We start from the raw sequence: 23710 nt of genomic DNA, 5'->3' as shown, positions 1-23710 counted from the left end.
AATATATCCGTAATGATGCACAAGAAATTGAAAGTGTTTAATAGTGGATTAGTGTTAATATTATTATCAAATAATAACAAAATGTTGCTTTATATTATATAAATAGTATTAATCTTATATATTATATACCATAGAATATATTACGTTATTAAATAAATATATTCTATAATGTTAGTGTTACTAATAGTGATATTAGTGGTTTTAGGTAATAGTATATTCTGAAGATTTTAATTTGGGAAAGATATAAGGGATGGGATAGAAATGAGGGTTTTTTCCTCCTCTTTTTAGAGTATTTTTTATCTTTGGAAATTTTTTATTATGTGAAAACAAAATAAGAAATTAAAAAAATTAAATATCGGCTTATATCTAGATTTTCAAGTCTAGAGCACTTTAGAAATGTATGTAGCATTTACCAGTGTTTCCTAAATTTTCTTTTGGGATATTAAATATGTAAAACATACAATAGAATATGGTCAAAATTTCAGGATAGATTTTTAAAAATTATTTTATTTGCTAATGAGTGTGAAGTTTCCATTGAAACATCACCAGTGAACTAGGATATTCCACAGATTCTGAAGTTGTCAATGGGAAGGTATTAAAATATAACAAGAATCTTTTCTATGTGTGACAGATCTGCCCATTCCCATGAAGAAAGTCAATTATTTCCTTACTGAAAAATATCCAGTATTCAATGCAAGTTAAATGTCTTTAAAAAAATGAAACACCATCTTTTTCCCCCATCCCCCAGGATGACATTCCTGAATTGGAAGAAGGATTTATTGTCACTATCACTGAGGTGAACCTGGTGAATTCTGACTTCTCTGCAGGACAGCCAAGTATGCGGAGGCCTGGAATGGAAGTAGCTGAGATAATGATTGAAGAAAATGACGATCCCAGAGGAATTTTTATGTTTCATGTTACTAGAGTGAGATGAACTTTCATTTGTTTACAGTCATACAGAGGCCTCTCCCTGCTGATTTGGCCAGTGTTTTGTAATGTTTTCTGCAAAACATTTAGCTTTGTCTCTATTTTTAAATAAGTAACCAAATTGCTCTTATAAACTAATTCTTAGATCTCTTTGGGCTAGACCAAAGGATTCAACAAGTTTACTTTCATTAAATTAAACGTAAGAGTTCAGAAGACCTTTTATGCATACTTACATCTGACTGTTAATTTCTACTTTGAAGGGTGAAGTATAGAAAGTTAAGTAGAAACAATACCTTTAGAAAGATGACTTATGAGAGTTACCATCTTATCTTGCCTTTCAACTGATATTCTTTACTTAAAGGGCGCTGGGGAAGTTATTACTGCCTATGAAGTGCCTCCACCCTTGAACGTTCTTCAAGTTCCTGTAGTCCGGCTGGCTGGAAGCTTTGGGGCAGTAAATGTTTATTGGAAAGCATCACCAGACAGTGCTGGCCTGGAAGACTTTAAACCATCTCATGGGATTCTTGAATTTGCAGATAGACAAGTACGCCAGTCACTAACATATTAGTCTTTTTGCATTGTACTTCAGACATTTTGTAGGCATCCATCAAATGAATGTACATTAGTGACTGCTAAATGCATTATACTCTAAATGTTTCTATGTTGAGTCAAACAAATATTATTAATTGAAATACAGTTTATTAATGGGCATGGGAAGAGACTTATAAAGATACAACAATCTTACCCTTTTCTGAACCCCCTGCCCCAGTTTTATTTAAAATAAATAGAAGTTACAAAACAGGATAATAATTGATTTAGAAATGCCTAACAATATATAGAAAACTGTCTGATGAACTAGACTATTCCTGTGGACTTTAGTTTATCTTTTATTTTGTTTCTTAATGCCAGTAAATATAGATACTTATTTAGAATTTGCACTAAAAGTATGGACAGTTTTTACTTAATATCTAAAATGCCCTTTATAATTTAAAAAAATGACTAAGAGAAAATGAAAAAAATAGTTAAAACTTGAAAAACTGAAAAACAATATTCTAGATTTAGGCACACCAGTCTTAAATGTTATGAAACATTCCCCAAGAATTACAAATTTTGTAAACTTGGCATTTTTAATATGTAAGAATAAGATGTTTTCATACAAATTTTTTTTTAATCAGTAAGTGGAAAAGGCTTATGAACAACCATGAAATGTTAGTAACTTCAACTAGCACCTCTGTCTACAGGTAGCCTTATTTTGGCTAGACAGATTACCAGAGTATGCGTCAACTTATTAGTTGCTCATGGTGAGCAGTAGTAAATGCTGTTAAAAGGTAAGCATACAGATCTAGATTTTCCTACACAGAAAAACATATTGTTGTTAATATTTTTGAAATCCTGAGCTTTTAAAACAGTTTTAGAACTTGAAACATTTCCTAGTAAAAAGAGCAGAATGCAAGTCAGTGAGATTCTTATGTTAAAAGCAGAAACAAATACATTGATTATTCATTGAAGCAGCCTTCCAACTTTAATGACATTATCAGCTCTTTATCTGTGCATGAAGTTCAAGTTCCATCATTAACCAGCATCCTGAGGATCAGGTTTATTCTTAAAATTCACATCCTCTAAGGAAGGGACTCTGTATTTTACAGCACAGATTTGAGGTGCGGGCAATTTAATTAGCTTCTATTTAAGCATTTGATTTTATTCATGTTTCCACCTGTCTGAGTGTGATATCCAGGTTTTTCACTTTTCTCTGTTGTTAAATTAAAGACTTTAGGTAGATTTAGATAGAAAAACTTCATTTTCTGATAAAAGTCTGTGTCAGAAACATTGGAATATTTTTATGACCAATAGTGAAACTGCAAGCTGGATCAAGATTTATTTATTTATAAGTTTATAAAAATTTTTAACATAGACTCAGAAAATTGAACTAAATCCTGATTATAAACATCCAGGAATAGCACATTTGGGTCTTCTTTCTGCCTTTATTTTTGACTGCATTGCAAAAACAATATCTGAAACCATTGGGATTTATTTTAATTGTAGAAGACAGTGGTAATTTTTATGTAAGTTTCATATCATGTAATATTAATACCAAGCATACTGCATTTTATGTTTGTGCAATGGTATTAGAACCTGCATGACATTAAAAGAATTTTAAGAATAAGGATTTATTGTTTTTAATGTATAAATAATACTATCTTATCACATCAATAATTTTTTATCTTGAAAGTAATAGCAAATTTCTGATTTTAAAATACCATAAATATACACAACTTTAAAATGCCATAAATATATATGCCATAAATATATACAACTTTAAAAGTATTACGAATATTATAAGCAAAAGAACTACTTCTTTGTACCATGTTTCTAAGTTTTTTAGTTTCAACTAAAAAATTAAAATATATATAAGCAAAAACTGTTACTACATTATTTCTCTCCTCATTTCCTATCTTCCTCCTTCTTTTCCTCCTCCTTTTTCTCCCTTCCTTCCTTTCTTTCATAGGTTACTGCAGTGATAGAAATGACCATAATTGATGATGCTGAATTTGAATTGACAGAGACTTTCAATATTTCCTTGATCAGTGTTTCTGGAGGTGGCAGACTTGGTGATGATGTTGTGGTAACTGTTGTTATTCCACAAAATGATTCTCCATTTGGAGTATTTGGATTTGAAGAAAAGACAGTAAGTTAAATATATCAGGGGAATGCATGCCTTATTTCAGGCTAGTGTTTCATGTAATTTTGAGTAGAAAGTGTCTTGCATTTTTGTTTTGAAAGTCTTGGCCAGGCATGGTGGCCAGTAATCCCAGCACTTTAGGAGGTCGCGGCGGGCAGATCACAACGTCAGGAGATCAACACCATCCTGGCCAACATGGTGAAACCCCAGCTCTACTAAAAATCCAAAAATTAGCTGGGCATGGTGGTATGTGCCTATAATCCCAGCCACTTGGGAGTCTGAGGCGGGAGAAATCGCTAGAACCCAGAAGGCAGAGGTTGCAGTGACCCGAGATCACGCCATTGCACTCCAGCCTGGCGACATAGACTCCATCTCAAAAAAAAAAAAAAAAAAAAAAAAATTCCCGGCGTGGTGGCTCACGCCTGTAATCCGAGCACTTTGGGAGGCCGAGGCGGGTGGATCACAAGGTCATGAGTTCGAGACCAGCTTGGCCAATATGGTGAAACTCTGTCTCTACTAAAAAAATACAAAAATTAGCCTGGTGTGGTGGCGCATGCTTATAGTCCCAGCTGCTTGGGAGGCTGAGGCAAGAGAATCGCTTGAACGTGGGAGGCAGAGGTTGCAATGAGCCAAGATCACATCACTGCATGCCAGCCTGGGCAACAGAGTGAGACTTCATCTCAAAAAAAAAAAAAACAAAAAAGAAAGTCTTTATTACACTTCACGTATGAGTCTCTTCTCAAGGATCTTTTGAGTGGGCTATTGAATTAGGGGCCAATCCTCCAGCCTGTGCACACAATTTGATAGTAATGTGAGCCTTAATATCAGGAAATTACGAAGGGGAACAGATTCCTATTTATTGGGTGTAGTAGACCAAGATGTACTTTTCATCCACACCACCTATTCTCTGCCTGCTTTACTGCCAGACCACCATTCTGGTCACAGGCAGGATTCTGTCATGGGTCTGGGTGTTACATCCCACAATGGGTTTACCTGGTGAGGGATTTATATTACCCACTGTTATGCTAGTCTGTTGTGACTTATGTAGAACAAAGCACCACAGTCACCCCCCACCAGCTCATGTATTTCTCTGTATTTCTTCTCACTTCTCATTGGCTGTTTACTTCCAAGACTTGAAAGAAGGAACCCAATTATTATTGATTCAGCCACAAAGAGAGAGAGAGAGAGAAAAAAAAGCCTAATTAATCATGAAAACTAAGTGTTTGTGCAGCCAGATTTGGTACCCAGTACTAAATTGTCACTACATCTTAAGTGTAAAACACTATAAATTCCATTATTATTATTATTACATAATTATGACAATATTATGACCTTACCTTTCAAAAGAAATTCCAAGGTATGAAGTAACCATAAAAGTACTTAGATAATCCCCATATACCCAGCAACTTTTCCAGCTCCATATGTCACCATTCCCTTCATTTAATCATTTATAGGTAGTCAGTAATTCACATAGATCGCTTTTAATTAATAAACCAATTGCCGTAATTTTTTACTGTCCTGTGGATGCAAGGCTAGACCCACAGCTTGCCTACAAGGGCTGGAGTTCCCAGATGCTCCAAAATTGAAATATAACAAATAACTGCCTAATGATTTGGCTATTTAATTTCAATTTCATAAGAAAATGAGACCTGTAAGAGGGATGGAACAAACTTTCACTGTAGCCCAATGAGCTCTTCCTTGAAAAAAAAAAATGGACAGCTGTGTTTGTAAGGAGTGTTGGATTGGCAAAAGAGTAACTGTGATTATTTTCCAAGCAGCGGAAAATTACATATGAATATGTAATTTATTTTTTATAAAATGATTAAAAGTTCAGGGTTTAGTGTTCAAATCTTCAATTGATGAAACTTCACAATAACGTTTTTCATCAAACTTTTGGACTTGGGCACTGGACAGTGTGTTTATAATCTACTCTTACTATTAGAGTAAATGAACACCTACACTAGTATTCATAAATAATTTTTATTATTTTATTGTAACTGCGATCATAAACTCTAGTGTTTTAAACCTAGTGTTAAGCACACTTGGTCTGGGAAATAATATCGTTACAGCTACAAATTTTCAATTTGTCTTAGAGTCTAAAGGAAAGATTTAGGTTACCCAATTCCTACTGTATTGTTGAATATGTAAAGCACACGTGCTTGAGCTTTAATTCATTAGATGTTGATGGCTATTTTGATTGTTGGTGATAATAGTAGCTGCATGATGCTCAGCCCTTTGTGACTGCTTCCCTTGCTTATATCCTATCTTTCCTATCACAAAAGTTTCTTGGTAACATGGAGTTTATCTTTTAACCTTAATGAGATATACAATCTTGTGCACACAATAAACATTCTGTTAGCATTATTTGGTGACACAGATTAGGTTCACAGCTGAGGTACATTGAGAAAAGACTGTTAGCATAAATCCATCAAAATTAACAAGCTGTTCACAAGGACAATGTGGTAAGTACACGAAAGCCCTGGGAATAGCAGAGACCCATGGAAATCTACTTGTGAAACCTAAACTAAAATGTTACATCTATAGAATCAAGAAGACTTATATAATGGATTTTCTCTATTTTTTTCTTGCTAAATATCTCTAGTCCCTGAGGAGTGGTATGAACAGTTTGGAGTCAAAATATCCTAATTAGATTCCAGGCTCCTCATCTCCAAATATATGTATATATCTGGCCCTCAGATTTCTGTGAGTTTCTGTGAGGCTTAAATAAGATAAGGTATATGTAAGAACTGACACACAATAGAAGCTCATTTCACTTTGTTCTAAATCTGTGCTCTTGACATCAATGCAAATCTCATGAAGAAAACAAAACAAGATTGTATTGCATGTTAAGCTTCTATCTGTCTTGAAAGTGGAAAGCATTGTGTTATGTTTTCTATTTATATAGCAGATGGATGATATAGGTTCAATGAGGACTTTGCTTCACAGAGTCAACATATGTACTTCAGTTAAACTAGATCTGTTAATAAGGACTTGTATAAAAAATAAATAGTGCTGGTAAATGAATGTATTGAATCTCCTCTCTTTATCTCAGATGAATAAAACCACTTTTAAACTTCGACTCACTAAAGTAGGTACACTGCAGATAATTCAGAGGACAGTTTAGGTCTGTATTATATGGGGAGTCTCATTGTCGTAACAAAGATCCCCCCAAATCCAGTTTCTTCATATAGTAAATGTGCATTTCTTCTTCATGCAGGAATCCTGCACCAGAGTGCCCAGTTGGCTGATGCTTATGGACACCTCTTATTCAACTGGCAGCTCTCAGGCCCTAGACTCTGTCCATCTTGGGGTTCTGTCCTCTTCTATGTCCTGAGCATCCTCTCTGTTCACCTGCCAAATGGAAAAATAGAGGATGTGGGTTCTTGTGTGGAAGTTTATGGCAAGAATATTAGCAACATAAGTCATTTCTGCCTCTATTCTCTGGGTCAAAATTCAGTCGCATGCCCTACCTAATTGCAAGAGGAGACAGGAAATGCCAACTAGTTGAGCATCTAGGAATAGAAAGTGGGATTTGGTAAAAAAAAAAAAAATTTCTGCCACACGATCATAACATGTAACATTCATTCTAAACTTTAAAACTGCAGTCATTGTAAACAGAAATAAGATTCTATTTGTTTATCCTGCTCTTTTTGTTTGTTTCTTTTGCCTTACTGGGTTCTCTTCTTTCAGGTAATGATTGATGAATCCCTTTCATCCGATGACCCAGATTCATATGTGACGTTGACGGTTGTCCGGTCCCCAGGAGGAAAAGGAACCGTACGACTTCAGTGGACCGTAGATGAGAAGGCTAAACATGACCTTAGTCCTTTGAATGGGACCCTTCATTTTGATGAGGTATAGTCAGCATTAGGACTCGTGTGTTTTTTCCCTAGTTTGTCTTTGAGTTTCTTTTTCCTTTTTATTGTAAATTCAGGGAGCACATGTGCAGGTTTGTTACATGGGTATATTGCATAATACTGGGGTTTGGGCTTCTGGTGAGCCCATAACCTAAATAGTGAATATAGTACCCAGTAGGTAGTTTTTCAGCCCACACCCCATTCCCACCCTCCCACCTCAAATAGTCCCCAGTGTCTGCTGTTTCCATCTTTATGTCCATGTATATTCATTGTCTAGTTCCTACTTATAAGTGAGAACGCATGGTATTTGATTTTCTTTTTCTGCATTAATTCATTTAGGATAATGGCTCCTAATTGCATCTATGTTGCTTTAAAGGACGTGATTTAATTATTTTATATGACTGTGTAGTACTTCATGGTGTATATCTACCACATTTTCTTTATCCAGTTCACTGTTGATGGACGCTAAAGTTGATTCCATACCTTTGCTATTGTGAATAAGTTGACTGATATCTGATGTTGAGTGGAAGCACCTGCCCTGGTGTGGGGTGCAGGCAGGGAAGGATGGTAAGAAGCGATCATGTTGGAATGTGTTGGGGTCTCTTGGGGAGTGGTAAGGGGGTACACCAGCTTCTAGTCCTGAGCCAGCAGGAATGAAGTTCTCTTCCCTCTCGTGCCCCTGTTTCAGGACTCATGACTTTCAATTCATATAGACTGTCCTTTGGCTGCGCAGTGCAGCTACAGGCCACAGATGTGCCCCTCTAGGAGCTGCTACAAAAATGGGCTCAGGGCAGGCCTCTTCCCCTGCTCCAGGGCAAGCAACTTCACAACTTGTCTGTCCTCCATTGCTAGAACACTGTTGCTCTGTGTAAGGAGGGGGAGTTGGGCCCTGTTCTTCCTGTAAGCCCAAGTGGCACAGGCTCACTTTGAGCAGGGATAGAGTCACTGAAAAAAAGCACACAAAAAAGCTTTCTTTGTGTGCATGCATTAACTCCCAGTGGGAAGAACCACAGCTGTGTCTGCAACAGTCTAGAGTGGGAGATGACCGCCTCTCTACCACTGTCCCTAGGCATTGGTGCTGCCCTTTTCAGTGACTGGCCCTATGCCTGCATTTCCTTTGTCCCAAGGAACTTTGGTGGGCTGTGCTCCCCCTCCCTTATGGGCAGCCTGTATTGTGGATCTTAGATCTCCAGAAGTCCTTTGGCTCCCTGGCACCCACCTGTCCTCCGTGCTTCCCAACGTCAGAGCCAGTTGTGGGGTGTATTTGCAGGAGATCTGGTGGTGCAGGGACTCTAGAGCAGAGAGGTCTCAGGCAGGGCAGTGGCACTACAGGTACACAACCACTATGGCACCCTCCATCTCAGTTTGGGTCTGAGGGGAACATAGACATGCCTGCACAAGCTAGCAACCCAGTTCTCTGTCCCTGGGAAGTTCCTGAATAGCCACTTACAGCATTGTCTTGTGTCATGAGCACAGAGTGGCTCCTCAGAAGCTTGATAGTCAGGAGATTGTCAGAGGAGTGAGGAGAGGAGAGAAGCACTCCCACCTACTTTCCATGGGGTTCCAAGCTCCTTGGGGTCAATCTCTGCGGACTCTTGCTGCTTCCGTTTTCTACACCCCAGCTTCTTCCCACTGGCCCTCTGCCAGATGCTGGCTCTCTTCCCCCGGTTTTCTGTTCAGAACTTGTCCTTTCACCAGTAACTTTGGTCATCTTCCTGAGGAGAACTGGCAGCTGATGTCCCTAGAGAGTCATCTGCTAGAGGCAGTGGGTGCTGTGCTGTCGCTGCTGAGGGGAATGGTGACTGTAGTCACCCTGTGTGGCCACACCTTGCGAACTGTCTTTGATTTTCTTTCGCATAATATTACTTGTGAATGCATGTGATAATATTACTACAGGATTTTTTTGGAAATCCATATACATGATGGGGGGAAGAAATCACTCACAACACACACACACACAGAAACTCTAGATATCTGAAATCAAATTCTTTTTTTTGAAGTTTTTATTGATACATAATTGATATACATATTTTCAGAGTACATGTGATAAATTGATACATTCATATAATCAAATCAGAGTATTTGAGATATCCATCACCTTAAGTATTTTTTCTTTATGCTAGGAATAGTCTAATTATTCTGCAGCTGTTTTGAAATGTACAATAGATTATTATTACCTATATCAAAATTTTTTTTTTTTTTTTTTTGGAGACAGGGTCTTGTTCTGTCACCCAGGCAGTAATGCAGTGATGCGATCATAGCTCTTTGAAGCTTCGATCTCCCGGCTCAAGCAATCTTTCCACCTTAGCCTCATGAGTAACTGGGACTATAGGCTTGTGCCACCATGCCCAGCTATATTTAATTTTTTTTTATTTATTTTTTATTTTTTATTTATTTTTTTTGAGATGGCGTCTCGCTCTGTCATCATGGCTGGAGTGCAGTGGCACGATCTCCACTCACTGCAAGCTTCACCTCCCAGGTTTGCGCCATTCTCCTGCCTCAGCCTCCTGAGTAGCTGGGACTACAGGCACCCGCCACCACGCCTGGCTAATTTTTTGTATTTTTTAGTAGAGATGAGGTCTCACCATGTTAGCCAGGATGGTCACGATCTCCTGACCTCGTGATCCACCTGCCTTGGCCTCCCAAAGTGCTGGGATTACAGACATGAGTCACTGTGCCTTATCTATAGTCACATTTTAAATTCAGACTCTGCCCCCATTTTACCATCAAAACTACCCCTCTCTCACATTTTTCCTCTCCTGATTGAAGGCAAAGCCAACCAACCACACTGGATGTCTGGGTGTCATCCCCAGCTGCACCCTTTCTGTAATTGTTACATGTATTTGATTACCAAGTCTAGTCAGTTTTCCCTTTAAGTGTGTTTTCTGACTATTCTGACTGTGCAGAACTTCTATACTGACTCAAAATACTGATTGTGTAACATAATAAGACAATGTCAAACTTACAAAAACTCATAGGTTGTAACATCCATGTACACTTTGAAAAGAAATTAAGGAAGTATTTCAGCCAATCAAAAAAACTGAAACACAATAAGTAGTTTGAGAATAGCAAGCATATTGCAGTCCATCTGTATGTGTCTCAGCCTCCCACACTGAGAAGAAGTGAAGGTGCAAGGTCCTATCTACTTTGAAGGAGGAACATAATCTTTTGGCCCATGCAGTTGGTTTCTGTAACTTGTAAGAATGACTCCCCTTTTCAAAGTTTGGTAGGACATTTACAGATCTGTTTCTGTTTCTTTATGTCTTCATCAACATGAACCTGAGAACCGTGGCTGGAGTATCAACCAACCTACCGTAGGATGTGATTTTTCTGGTTGCCTGTGTTCGTTCAGTTTCTTCCTCCTCTTTCCATTCTTTGGCTAGTTTTAATAATCAAAAGAAGTGAGGAAGCAGCATATGGGGCCCAGTTAAGCTGAGCACAGAGGGTTTTTTTTGTGTTTTTGTTTTTTAAATGAATAATTCCAACCTAACCACAGGACAGTGGTATTTACCAATCAAACTCCTAAGTCTTTTTCTGGAAGAGAGGATGTGGAGGTGGAAGAGACAATCTGATTCTAAAATATACATGGAAATACAAAATGCCAAGAATAGCCAGCGGCTCGCAAAGAAGAATATGGAGGGTGGCCCTAGTTAGCCGGTGTGTCAAATAATACACAGTTAAAGTAAATAAGACAGTGTGATATTTGCTCTGGGATGAACAAACAGGCCAAAGAGAAGAAACTAGTCCAGATTTGTCAGTCTTTTTATAGTTTTTGCTTTTAGAATCATGTTTAAACAGTTTTCTTAATTTAATATCTAAACAGCTTTCTTAAATTAATAAAGATGAAACCAGAAGGCAATTAGTTAAAAAACAAAAATACCAATAAAACCTGATTCATAAGTTTAAAAAACTTAGAAAATAAGAATTGACAAGAAGGAAGTAATTGCTAAAAGAAAATATTGAAAATTGTAAGAGGTTATATAAATATAGACAAATTTTTAAAACCTATGTGAAATTGACTCTAGCAGATATAGAGCAGATATAGAAAGTCTAAACCTATGCACTTTTGAAAATGAATAGAGAATAAATATTAAAAACATTAAAAGATCTGTAGGGGGTTTTCCAAAGGAATTCCAACAAATATGCTTACATGGTCCATTCTACATTTTTTTTTTTTTCAGTCTAGTGACTCTTCTTCAGAGCCTGCAACATGAGATGGCACAGAAACAAATACCTTTTTGCCCTTCAGTATTGCAATATGTGATTAAGGAGGTCATCAGTGATGCTCTCTGGCAGTCTATTTGCCATGCACCTGTTCTGCCATCATTTTTGAGGTGTGATTACCCCGATGGCATTAAATCTCAAGGCAGATGTTGCAAGTATATCATCCACTTACTTCTCAGATTCTGACAAATGATGACCCATGAAACATCTAGGTTGTGTGCCCTAGCCATGATCTGAAAACTTCTCACCTGAGGAGCATTTAGAATTTAGAAATTAGTTTCAAATGTCTATAAAGATTTTCCTCAGTAATAAGAAGCAATAATTTTCTGGTTACCAGATTCTTACTGCTATATACACTTCCCAGGTGATTAAAAAAGTTTTCTTGTTTTGAGCATAAAATCTACACTAAAACGGCAAATAGTCTGATCTTTTCCTCCAGCGAATAAGGTCATTCGTTTTTAGAGTACTGCATTAGGAGGGGTGTTGTTTCTAGATTCCACTCTCTCCATCTACTTGTTTAGTCATCTGCCTGGTATATTTCCTGTACAACTGTGTAACGGCTCCATTGCTTTTGTATGTCTATGTCTGAATATGTGCAAAGATCTGTGTCTCCCACAGGTTCTAATTGGTTTTGAGGATGCCTTTCATCATCTCTCAGTTCTACTCATGGCTAGTGGTATCCACTGCATCAGTAATGCCTAGGTGGATCTCCATTCCCACAAATCGTTCTCATAACAACTTAGTATTCACATTGGCAATAGGGAAACCTAGTCTACAGAAGCTGTTGTACCTACTGTACATTCCAGGTTGTACCAATACTTACTGTGTAAATATTTCCTGGACTTTCTCAAAATGTAACAGTGACTGTAGATTCACCATTGCCCATCTTACAGGGAAAGTCTCACAATAATTCTGTTCAATCCTACCTTGGTAACAGGGCAAAGTTCTTCTTTCCTATTTCTACTTTATGCAGGACAACTAAGCTCCATACTCTGTTTATAGAAACATACAACTCTCTGGAACTGATGAATGGTCCATAGGTGATAAGTCAGAGGGATATTGCACTTTACCTTCCTTGGGGAGAAAATTATGAGGTAGAGATTGGTGTCCAGAGGCTTTTTAGGAAGTACTCTTGAGGTCAACACCTGTGTAAGTGGAAGAAGCAGGATTGGGCAGGGATGAAGGCAAACCATGAGGCAGTTGAAACTGACACTATAGTATACTACAATTTATTTTGAAATGGGACTGACCCTTCAGAGCTGTCTGAGTTAGAATGATGTTAAGTTTTATAATCTTGTGTTGAGCAGTCATTGTGTGTGGAGCATGCCAGGAAGAGCATTTGACCATGTGGGAAGGGGTTGTCTTCAGATGAGGCAATTTGCAAAGGAGCCTGACAGATGAGAGTTGTCTGCTGGAAATGCTTCCAGCAGACAGGGTAATGAGTCCTTTCCAGGAGGGGAATCTTAGTGAACATCAGAGCGTCCACCACAGAGATGCAGGGTAGGGCCACGTTCAAGAGAAGATTGTTCTGAAAAGTTCTCCCTCTCTTTCCCTTGGTCTTTTATGATATAACTTACTCTTTCACTGCCCACTTTGACTCTTTGCCTTCTACCCATTCCTGCTTCCTTCCCGCCCCATCCACTTTTGTTGGTCCCAAGAGTATTCCCTATTATGTCTTTCCTCTATTGTCTTTCTTTTAGCAGAGTAACTTCTAGAAACTTTGTTAAGTATCACTGTAGGCTGGTAAAAATAAAATGGTCCTGGGAAGATAAGAGGAAAGGAAATATACAGAGAACAACTACGCCAATACTTTGAGAGAGAATCATGATGCTTATCATTTTTATCTCTACCTTTTCCTCCACATTCTAAAACAACTTTAATTTGTCCTATGCATCGCTGATTAAATTTTCTGCAGTTTGAATTCTGCGTTTTATTGTTTCTCATGAACATTGTAGTTTTGCAATTGCATTTTTTCTTTGAGATTTTTATTATTAAATAGTATTAATCTCTTCACTTAAGCTTTTGTTTCTTCATATTTGCTTATTGTTAAGCTTTTGTTTCTTCATAGTTGCTTATTGTTATTTTTACAATATATACATTTTAAAAAATTTTGTAAGGGCTTCTAGGAAAATATGTACTCCCTGCCTGAGACCTCATTAGATGTACTTATGAAAAATCCGTAATTCTGGGATGCAGTGCATCACTCTCATTCCTTTTACTCTCTACATATTATGAATTGGAAACTCAGAAGCGATATAAGGAGGAAAGAGCTGATAACAGTGGGAACACTAAAGCTCTGAGGTAGGTGGCAACCAGTTATTCTTGGTTAGTGTAGTCTCTGTGGCCTGGAGTTCAAAGAAGTCAGGAAATGGGTCTTACCCCCAGTATTAGTTTGTTCTCACACTGCTAATAAAGACATACTCAAGACTCAATAATTTTAAAGGAAAGGAGGTTTAATGGACTCACAGTTCCACATGACTGGAGAGGCCTCACAATTACGGCAGAAGATGGAGGAGCAAAGGCATGTCTTACATGGTAGCGGGCAAGAGAGCATGTGTAGGGAAACTGCCCCTTATAAAACCATCAGATCTTGTGAGACTTACTCATTATCATGAGAACTGCATTGGAAAAAACCCACCTCCACGATTCATTACCTCCCACCAGGTCCCTCCAATGACATGTGGGGATTATAGGAGCTACAATTCAAGATAAGATTTGGGTGGGGACACAGCCAAACCATAGCACCCCCTCTGTTGTTCTTCCTGTTATTTAGGTTCATGGCATGAAATGTGTATCCTGTGGTCTACTCCAAATTGATTCCTTCATTAGTGAAATTGTACCTATATTTTAGAAACATTTTAATCTTTAGTTTCTTTCTTTCTGTCAGTCTTGGCCCTTTGTGGTGTTTACATGTGCGTTTGAAGAAGACATAATTCACTCAACCAGTCTCTGCCAGTTTAACTCAGAAGTCTCTTTCCTCCATCTTTGTTTAAATTTACTATAAAAATGTATGTGCTCATGGAAAAAAAATAAAATAAAAATAAACACCTGAGTCAGTACACAAGGATGTAGAAAACAAATAAAATTCTCCTGACTCCTTCTGAATCTTGCATTCCTACTTCCTAGAGGTAACCGCTATTGACAGTTTTTTATATACCCTTTGAAAAATTTTCTATGCGTATCCAAACATATGTATCTTATTCTTACACAAATGGAATTTTACACTGCAATCTGTTCAGTAGCTTGCTCTTTTTACTTTATAATCTATCTTAAACATTTATTTTTCATACTAGCCAAAATCCATTGCACTAAAAAAATTGGTTACATGTTTTTCATTGCATAGATTCCCCTTAGTATTTGATACTATTGACATTTCTTCATGAGCACTGGTTTGCTGTGGTGTTTATAGTTCTCTTACATTTTTTTCTATCTTTCTGGGATTCATATTTCTTGTTTAGTATTTAATTCTGTCTAGTTCTCCTTTCCCGAATGTTTATATACTTTCGCAGACTTCTATCACCTATAATTTGTATTATTTTCCTCTCCTTTACTATCTTCACAATCTTGGTTCTCTTGAGATACGGGAAGTAGCCACTGAAAAGTAAAAAGGATATAGATTTTATAGCGAGCTAGACCTTAATCCAAATCTTCACTCTATTATTTAATGCCATGTGACTTTAGGAAAATTAATTTATCTCACATTTGGGTTCTTAGTTGCAAAATGGCGATAATAAGGCTTAATCTAAACAAAGGCTCTGAGCATTGCATGAAATAATATTTGTGAAGAAACTAACCAATTTACAGACATTTAGAAAGTGTTTGATACAACAACTGTAATTTAGAAACATTTTAATGAAATAGCAGACTGCTACCTCAACTTAATATCTACATCATAGGATAAAAACTAAACGCTTTAAATTTTTGAAGTTCAACACCTTTTCTACACCATAGGATAAAAAAATAAAGGTTTTAAATTTTGTAAAAATAGGAAGACTTTGTATTTCTATTTTCCTGAGATAGCCTATATGTAGTGCCATTTCTCAAACTATTGCTCTGCACTGGTATTCAGCAGAACAGAAATAATTGTTCTGAATTTTAAAGAAAAAAAGGGATTCCAGATTCACATGGATTTGGGAAAACCTTGATTGAACTAAGTAGGCTCTTGTTATGCGGAATTATTTTTAGATACTTTAATGTACTTAAGTCCATTTTGAATCTTTAATAGAAGACATATTCTGAATTTATTCCTCTGTGAAACTTCCCCATCACCTTTTTATCCGAGAACATTTATTACTATCTTCTATAACCATTGGCTGGAATTTTCCACGTGTAGTCACCCTTTTCCCCCTCTTACTGGTTGTAGATTTCTTTGAGAAATGAAGAGCATATGGTATGAAGAGCTGCCTTACGTATACAGTAGATAAGGTGGAGGGCAATATAAACATAAAATATAGTTGATTCTCATGATTCATAGTAGCCAATCCTTATCATTCACAATCCCCTACTTGTGAATTTCCCTACTCACTAAGGTGTATTTGCAACCTCCAAAGTCGATACTCCTGGTGTTTTCATGGTCATTCAGGGACATACAGAAAGTGTTGGAGAATTTGATTCACCTGATTTGTACATTTACAGCCAAGGTTGAACAAGTCAACACATTGACTTTTTGTTTCAGCTCTCATGTTGTGAACAAATGTTCTTTTTACAGTCCATCTATTATCACTTTTTAAAATTTTTGTGCTTTCTGTTGGTGAGCTTACTGTTTAAATTTGCCCCCAAGTATAGTGCTGAAATATGGTGTTCCTAAGCACTAGAAGGCTGTGATGTACCCTAAGGAGAAAATATTTATATTAGATAAACTTTATTCAGGTGTGAGTCATAGTGCTTATTAAACATGAGAAATGTATATGAATGATTCTAAGTTTTTGCTAATGTGCACATGTCTGCAAAAGTTCTCAATATTGATTTTGGAGTTACAAAATTGGGTGAGTAAACAAATGTGCAAATAAGGAATCCAAGAATAGAGGAACCAACTGTATATAAAATCAGTAGCACCTTGGAGAAATTTACTGTACATATAAATAAGTATGTAAAGATGTTTATGGCAGTATTATTTGTAAGAGTAAATAGCCATTGTCAGATAAATCTTGCAAATAGTATAAAGGCAAACAATGGAATCCCCACAGCAATGAAAATAATACATTGAGTCTGAGAGCGGTAGCTCATGCCTGTTATCCCAGCATTTTGGGACGCCAAGCCTGGTGAATCATTTGAGGTCAGGAGTTTGAGACCAGCCTGGCCAACATGGCAAAACCGCGTCTTTACTAAAAACACAGAAATTAACCAGGCATGGTAATGCACACCTATAGTCCCAGCTACTCGGGAGACTGAGGCAGAAGAATAGTTTGAACCTGGGAGGCGGACGTTGCAGTGAGCTGAGATCATACCACTGCACTCCAGCCTGGGTGACAGAGTGAGACCCTGTCTCAAAAAAAAAAAAAAAATACATTGAATCTACATATGAAAATATGGGTAACCTCAACAGTGTGCATTGAAGGAAAAATTAAGGAGACATAATGCATTTTAGAGTGAATAATAGGATGGGAAGAGTTTTGAAAAGGGAGATTGAAATGGGCTGATAAAGGGGACAAAAAGAATAAATTATAATAAAAGACCATTTGTTGTCCAGTAGAAACAATGCTGCTGACAGAAGGACCAATTCAAACTATACACTTGAGATCCAAGAAAAAAAAGTAAGAAAAAATCATTAACATTCTTATGAATTACCAGTAATGAAAAACAATGTACTATGAGAAAGAAGTGTAAAATACCTAGGAATAGATTCAGCAAGAAACAAGTGGAACTGACTAATAAATAAAGATAAAACCAAAATCTTAAAGGTGAAGGTAAAAGAAAACTGAAACATGCATATAAAATACCAAGTTCCTGGATAGAAAAACTACATTTTCATATAAATTAGGCCCTTTACTGCTACCTTTAGATATTTTTGTTAGCTGGAAGGTGCCATTACTAATTTAACATCAGCAAAATATACTATGAGTTGGATATCCAGTGATGATGAACAACGGCTGACATCTCAGGACTGTCGGTTGTCCCTACAACTGTAATCTAATGTCATTCACACTTTTTTTCCTCCTTTGAATGGAGCTGTTTCTTATAAATATTAAGTCTGTGGCCTTTGTCTGTTTACATAATTGTGTGATCATTTAGCTTTCTTTAAAGATTGGATTTTCAACGGTTAAAATTTTTCAGTAAGTTTAGTGGTTGTATTCTTTTCTCATTTTCCCCATAAAGAACCCAAATGGAATTTGTATTCAGAACTGATTTTTGTGGAGTAATTCTTTCTAGGTGCAACTTATAATTCTAGTGACAAAAAAGACACCCTTAAAAGTGATTATGGACATAAACATTATTCTGCTAATGACAACATTCAAACTTTGGCTTTGGTTAATCTGGAAAATGCACTGTTTCTGTCATTGGATGTAGAATGAGTCGCAGAAGACCATTGTGTTGCACACACTTCAAGACACAGTGTTGGAGGAGGACAGGCGTTTCACCATTCAGCTGATATCAATTGATGAGGCAGAAATATCTCCAGTAAAAGGTAAGAGAAATTCACATTTTTGGAAATTAAAAAGTAAGTTCTCAGAAAAAAGTGTAATAAAATAACCCATAGTTACAAAAATGGGCAGTGTTAGGTTTTATAATTCCTAAAACGTAAAGATACCATTTTCCACATGTGTTAAAGGTTAAGAGTGTTTAAAATTAAAATTACGATACCCAATCTTGGTAAGATCATAGGTCAAAGATTTCATACTGCTTAGTTGTGTAATTTTTTTTAATGAAGATATTTATTGTAGCAGTGTTTATAAAATGTAAAATAAAATATGTCAGCTTCCTAAGTGGTCCAATAGTAGGAGACTAGTTAAATGTGTTAGAATACTATGCAGCCATTCAACATGATATAACAGGAAAAACTGTTAATTACATTAAAAATTAAGAACACATAACTACATGGATAACAGTCACATTAAGAAAACAGATTTTACGACAACATGCTAAATGTAATCTGTTTTGTCATGTGCATGTCTTACATGAGGTTGGAATTATTGATTTGAAATGTTAGTAGTGGTTTTTGATTACCTATATTTTTAAAACATATTTACAATTATCACACATTATCTTTGTAATAAAACATTATTTTTAAACGTTTCATATTATGTTTAGCATTATAGCCTATGTACATCTATTTTCATCTGAAAGTAGTTACTCAGATATTTTGACATTTCAGAAACAGGCATTTTAATTCTCATTTGCCTCCAGTTGATATGATGATTTGTTTCTTGGATCCACAGAGAAAAAATTAATGATTCTAAAATGGTTTTATTGTGCTATAAACAATAATAACCAACCATAAAAAACTGGTTCAGAAACTTTTAGCATGAAAATTTGGTGATTGTTACATTTCTTTTTTGCCATCAAGAACTCCATTCTATGCAAGGGTCTGTGGCTAAAAGCAGATTTCATATCCAAGGAAATTTTTAGAATTGTAGAGTATCTATCACTATATATACTTAGGATAGTTATTCTTTCTGCATTTTCGTTTAGGATATTTTCCAACAAGGGAATCATATAATTGCACCATATTCTTTTATAAGTCTTTAGTTAGCTTTAGTTAACTCTTTCATAGGTCTTTAGTTATCCATATCATGTTAAAATGACAGATGTCACATTGGCTAATTAAACATAGAAGAATATATCATTGGATCAGGATAAATCATTTACCATATTAAAAAATATTTTTTGAGGCAAGATCTTGCTCTGTCACTCAGGCTGGAGTTCAGTGGTGTGATCACAGATTCCTGCAGCCTTGAATTCCCAGGCTCAAACAAACCTCCCACCTCAGCCTCCTCAGTAGCTAGGACTACAGGCATGTGCCACTGTGCCCAGCTAATTTATTTTTATATTTGCAGGGATGGAGTCTCCCTATATTGCCCAGGTTGGTTTTGAACTCCTGGGCTCATGGGATCCTCCCACCTCAGCCTCCCAAAGTGTTGGGATTACAGGTATGATCCACTGCACCTAATTCTTAATATATTTCTGTCTGACTGTGACACTTGCTGTGACAAGCCACTATTGATTCCATTAATCCATTGTCAAGCCAAATGAGAGTATAATGATCTAGCTCTTTGTGTCATGAACCCCTAATGTGTGTTTCTGGAAACAATTTTCTTTAAGTTTCTGCTAAGTTATATGGATACTCAAATACTTGATACATTTTTTTGTTTCATCTTAGTAGAAATATTTGACACAGGTTTATAAATGCTTACAGTCAAATGATAGAGTCAGAAAATTAAAAATGAAAAAGTGCCCCCAAGAAGTCTTACTTTTGCCACATAGCCAGTTGACATAGCTGTGTAGCCAATTGCAGTGAGCTGCAAAATGGTTACTATAGAAGCAAGTTAATGCCAATGGTAGAGGAGCCCTTGCTTTTCATGAGAGTGATAGGGAAATTACTGCCAATTTTCTTTCTGCCTCTTTCATTAAAATGTAATCTTGGGCAAGTGATTTGCATCCATGTCTTCAAGACCTTATTGTGCTTCAGTGTCATCACAGGTAAAATGAGGATTTTAATATCTAACTTACATGAGAGTCATGAGAATGAACTAGATTCCTGTGTGTAAAGTGCTTAGAAAGTTGCCAGGCATATACTAAGTGCTTGTGTGCATCTGCTCCAAAGCGGTCTATATCATCTTGAATTTAGGTAGTGCATCAATAATTATTCGGGGTGATAAGCGAGCATCAGGAGAAGTTGGGATAGCTCCGTCATCTAGGCACATCCTCATCGGGGAACCCTCAGCAAAATATAATGGTACCGCTATTATCAGGTAAGGACTTCATGATTTTTCTTTGCCTATGTGGAGGTTACGAAGTTTTATTTAAATAATTAGTCTTAAATCCATCATTCTCAATACATACATAGTCTTCATGCATTAACATCCTATATACTGTTAACATGCTGTGGAGAGGAGAACAAATTTTGGGCAGAAATTGAAATAATATCCTGACCTATCTTGATGTTAGATTATGAGAAGGTTTCTGACTCTTGAGTGATTTGCACAAATTACACCAAGGAAAACACATGGAGTTCAGATCAGAAAATCTATGCTTTCACCTCTGTTCTGTTACTAAACATGTGATATAAGGGAGTTACTTCATCTCTGCAAGCTTGTGTGTCTTAGCTACAAAATCATTCCTTAGAAAATCATAAGGGCCAAACATTTTGCTTTCAAGTGTTCTAAAATCGGTCTGTATTAGTCTGTTCTCACACTGCTATAAAGAGCTGCTTGAGACTGAATAATTTACGAAGAAAAGAGGTTTAATTGGTTCAAGGTTCTGCAGGATGTACAGAAAGCATGACTGGTGAGGCCTCAGGAAACTTACAATCGTGGCAGAAGGCAAAAGGAGAGCTGGCACGTCCTACCTGGCTGGAGCAGGAGGAAGGGGTGGAGGGGTGCTACCTACTTTTCAACAACCAGATCTCATGAGAACTTGATCACGAAAACAGCAAGGAGGAATTCCGTCCCCATGATTCAGTCACCTCCCACCAGGCCCCACCTCCAACCTTTGAGGTCACACTTCAGCATAAGATTTATGTAGAGACACAGAGCCAAACTGTATCAGGGCCTATCATATAACTAAATTAGTATGATCGTAGGCTTGTTTGTTTCTCGTAAATTTTGTTATAAGGGATGGGAAGCAACTATCAATGGCATAGCTGAGTTTGACTTTATACTTTATCCTCATGGTAGTTATCCAGAAGTAAGGCTATCCCTTCCCATCAGCATGCCCTTATGTGAAGGGTCTTCCAGTCTTTAGATAACTTAAGACTTTTCATATTTTGTACCTTTCGTGTTAAGTGAAAAGCCTATAAATGTTAATACTTCTTTTTATTTCTTTAAACCTTCTGCTTTTAGTGATAAATGTTTGCCTGTATTCCTGTCAAGATAGATTTACACTAGCTTAATACTTTGGATGTTACAATCTTGGAACTTTAAGACTTTCTTTGGTTTATAGTTGGTAGATGAGGTTATTTAAAAGAGAACTGTGACTGAAATGGATGAAAATTGATTATTGTTAAAAGAGAAAATGTTTAAGAAAAGTACCTTCAACTGAAATGTATTGGATATACGTTTGTTTATTGTTGTAGCCTTGTTCGTGGCCCAGGAATTCTGGGGGCGGTCACAGTGTTCTGGAGGATATTCCCTCCTTCCATGGGGGAATTTGCTGAAACATCAGGAAAACTGACAATGCGAGATGGGCAGTCTGCAGTCATTGTAGTAATACAGGTATCAATATTAGCTGGTTTCTGTTATGCCCTTTACTCTGTGTGCTGGTGTGTGTGCAGGTGTGAGCGTGTGTGTGTGTGTGTTGGGGGGGTTCGAAGTAGGGAATGGGGAGGAGGTAAATATTCCAGCATTTATGGTTGTTGGCAGGCACATGCGTGTGTGTGTGTGTGGATGACAATGGGGACTGGAGAGAAGATTAATATGACAGCATTTGTTGTTGTGGAGGCCCCTGTGTGTGGGGTTAAAAGTGGGAATGGGGAGGAGATTAATATTACAAAATCTGTTATTATTTAGAGGTTAGGAGTTTTTCTTGAAATTTCACAGATTCTACTGTCGATGACTCTTTGTCTTTCTCTAGGCTTTGAACGATGACATTCCCGAGGAAAAAACCTTCTATGAGTTTCAGCTCACTGCCATCAGTGAGGGAGGAGTTCTGAGTGAATCCAGCAGCACTGCCAACATCACAATGGTGGCCAGTGACTCTCCCTATGGCCGATTTGCCTTTTCACATGAGCAACTTCGAGTATCAGAAGCACAGAGGGTATAGTATGAAATGCTTAAGATTTTAATATCATTTTTATTTTTACATATTAAAATGTTTTCTTGTTTCTATTCCAAACTTTTCACAAACTTATTAATTTGCTCCAAACATCATTATTTTAGCATATAATATATATAATTTTATAACCTTATATGTAATTTTAACACAATCCTGGTAAATAGAACCTTTAGTTAGAGATAGTATTGTCTGGTAGATTAAACATCCAAATCAAATAAGAAAATGCTTTTTGCATAGATTAACATCACAATTATCCGTTCCGGTGGAGCTTTTGGCCGCGTGCGACTCTGGTACGAGTCGATGAGCGGGACAGCGGAAGCAGGCTTGGATTTTGTTCCTGCCTCCGGGGAACTCCTCTTTGAAGCAGGGGAGATGAGGAAAAGTCTGCAAGTTGAAATCCTTGATGATGACCATCCTGAAGGCCCAGAGGAATTTTCTCTAACAATTACAAAGGTGGAACTCCAGGGAAGGTAAAGTAGAAAGGAAATTAGGAAAAAGAAAGCAAAAAGCAGAGAGAGAAAGTTCTATGGTGTAGAGATTGATACTGAGGTCTAAAGCAGTTCTTTCCCTACTGTTTCTCAGATTTGTGTTACATTAGAACAGGTCATAGAAGGGAAATTACGGCAATGACTGCTTTTTTAAAAAAAATTTTCTCAAATATAACTTCCCTCTGAAAGTTGAAAGTATGTGTTTCTATTGTGTGGACTCATTCTGGGTGGCCAGGAAGTTGAATATGATATGGGCTTCTAATTGGTGAAGAAACAGCCTAACAGCTCTCTAAATCAGAGGTCAACTGGTGTGGCTGAATTTGCTGCTTTTGATTTCCATACTTGTGAAAGGGCTGGAGGGAGGGATTTCTTTCCTTGGTGCATCTGAAGGCTGGATTGTTTTCTCTGTGGGTGAATGACATAGATGCCCCATAGTTTTAAAGTGGGGAAAATTTTGAGTGAAAGCTAGTTGGCCATTAATGTGCACCATGTTTTCAAGGAAGATCATGAATTAACCATAATGAGTCTCTTTTATTCCCTGATTTAGTGGGGCAGATTTGCTGAGGTGGAAAAACATCTTTAGCATGTTTAAATACTCACAGGTT

General features: G+C 37.0%; 1 protein-coding gene across 12 annotated transcripts in view; it reads left to right on the top strand.

Moving 5' to 3' along the window:
* ADGRV1 (adhesion G protein-coupled receptor V1) overlaps positions 1-23710 on the top strand; it is a 584631-nt gene that overhangs the window by 185591 nt on the left and 375330 nt on the right. For 11 of the 12 annotated variants that reach the window (XR_494199.3, XM_073014617.1, XM_007978103.3 and 8 more), the window contains 9 exons: positions 749-925; positions 1289-1471; positions 3434-3613; positions 7298-7462; positions 18196-18313; positions 20474-20597; positions 21920-22058; positions 22417-22599; positions 22855-23087. Coding sequence is in view for 11 of the 12 variants with exons in the window: in XM_073014617.1 (XP_072870718.1) it covers positions 749-925; positions 1289-1471; positions 3434-3613; positions 7298-7462; positions 18196-18313; positions 20474-20597; positions 21920-22058; positions 22417-22599; positions 22855-23087 (1502 nt within the window). In the remaining variant the exon portion in view is untranslated. The remainder of the gene's footprint in view (positions 1-748; positions 926-1288; positions 1472-3433; positions 3614-7297; positions 7463-18195; positions 18314-20473; positions 20598-21919; positions 22059-22416; positions 22600-22854; positions 23088-23710) is intronic. The other variant, XM_073014616.1, reaches the window with a different exon arrangement.

The sequence above is a fragment of the Chlorocebus sabaeus genome, chromosome 4, assembly GCF_047675955.1.
Source record: "Chlorocebus sabaeus isolate Y175 chromosome 4, mChlSab1.0.hap1, whole genome shotgun sequence".
Lineage (NCBI taxonomy): Eukaryota > Metazoa > Chordata > Mammalia > Primates > Cercopithecidae > Chlorocebus > Chlorocebus sabaeus.
This window is presented reverse-complemented; position numbering and strand designations above follow the sequence as displayed.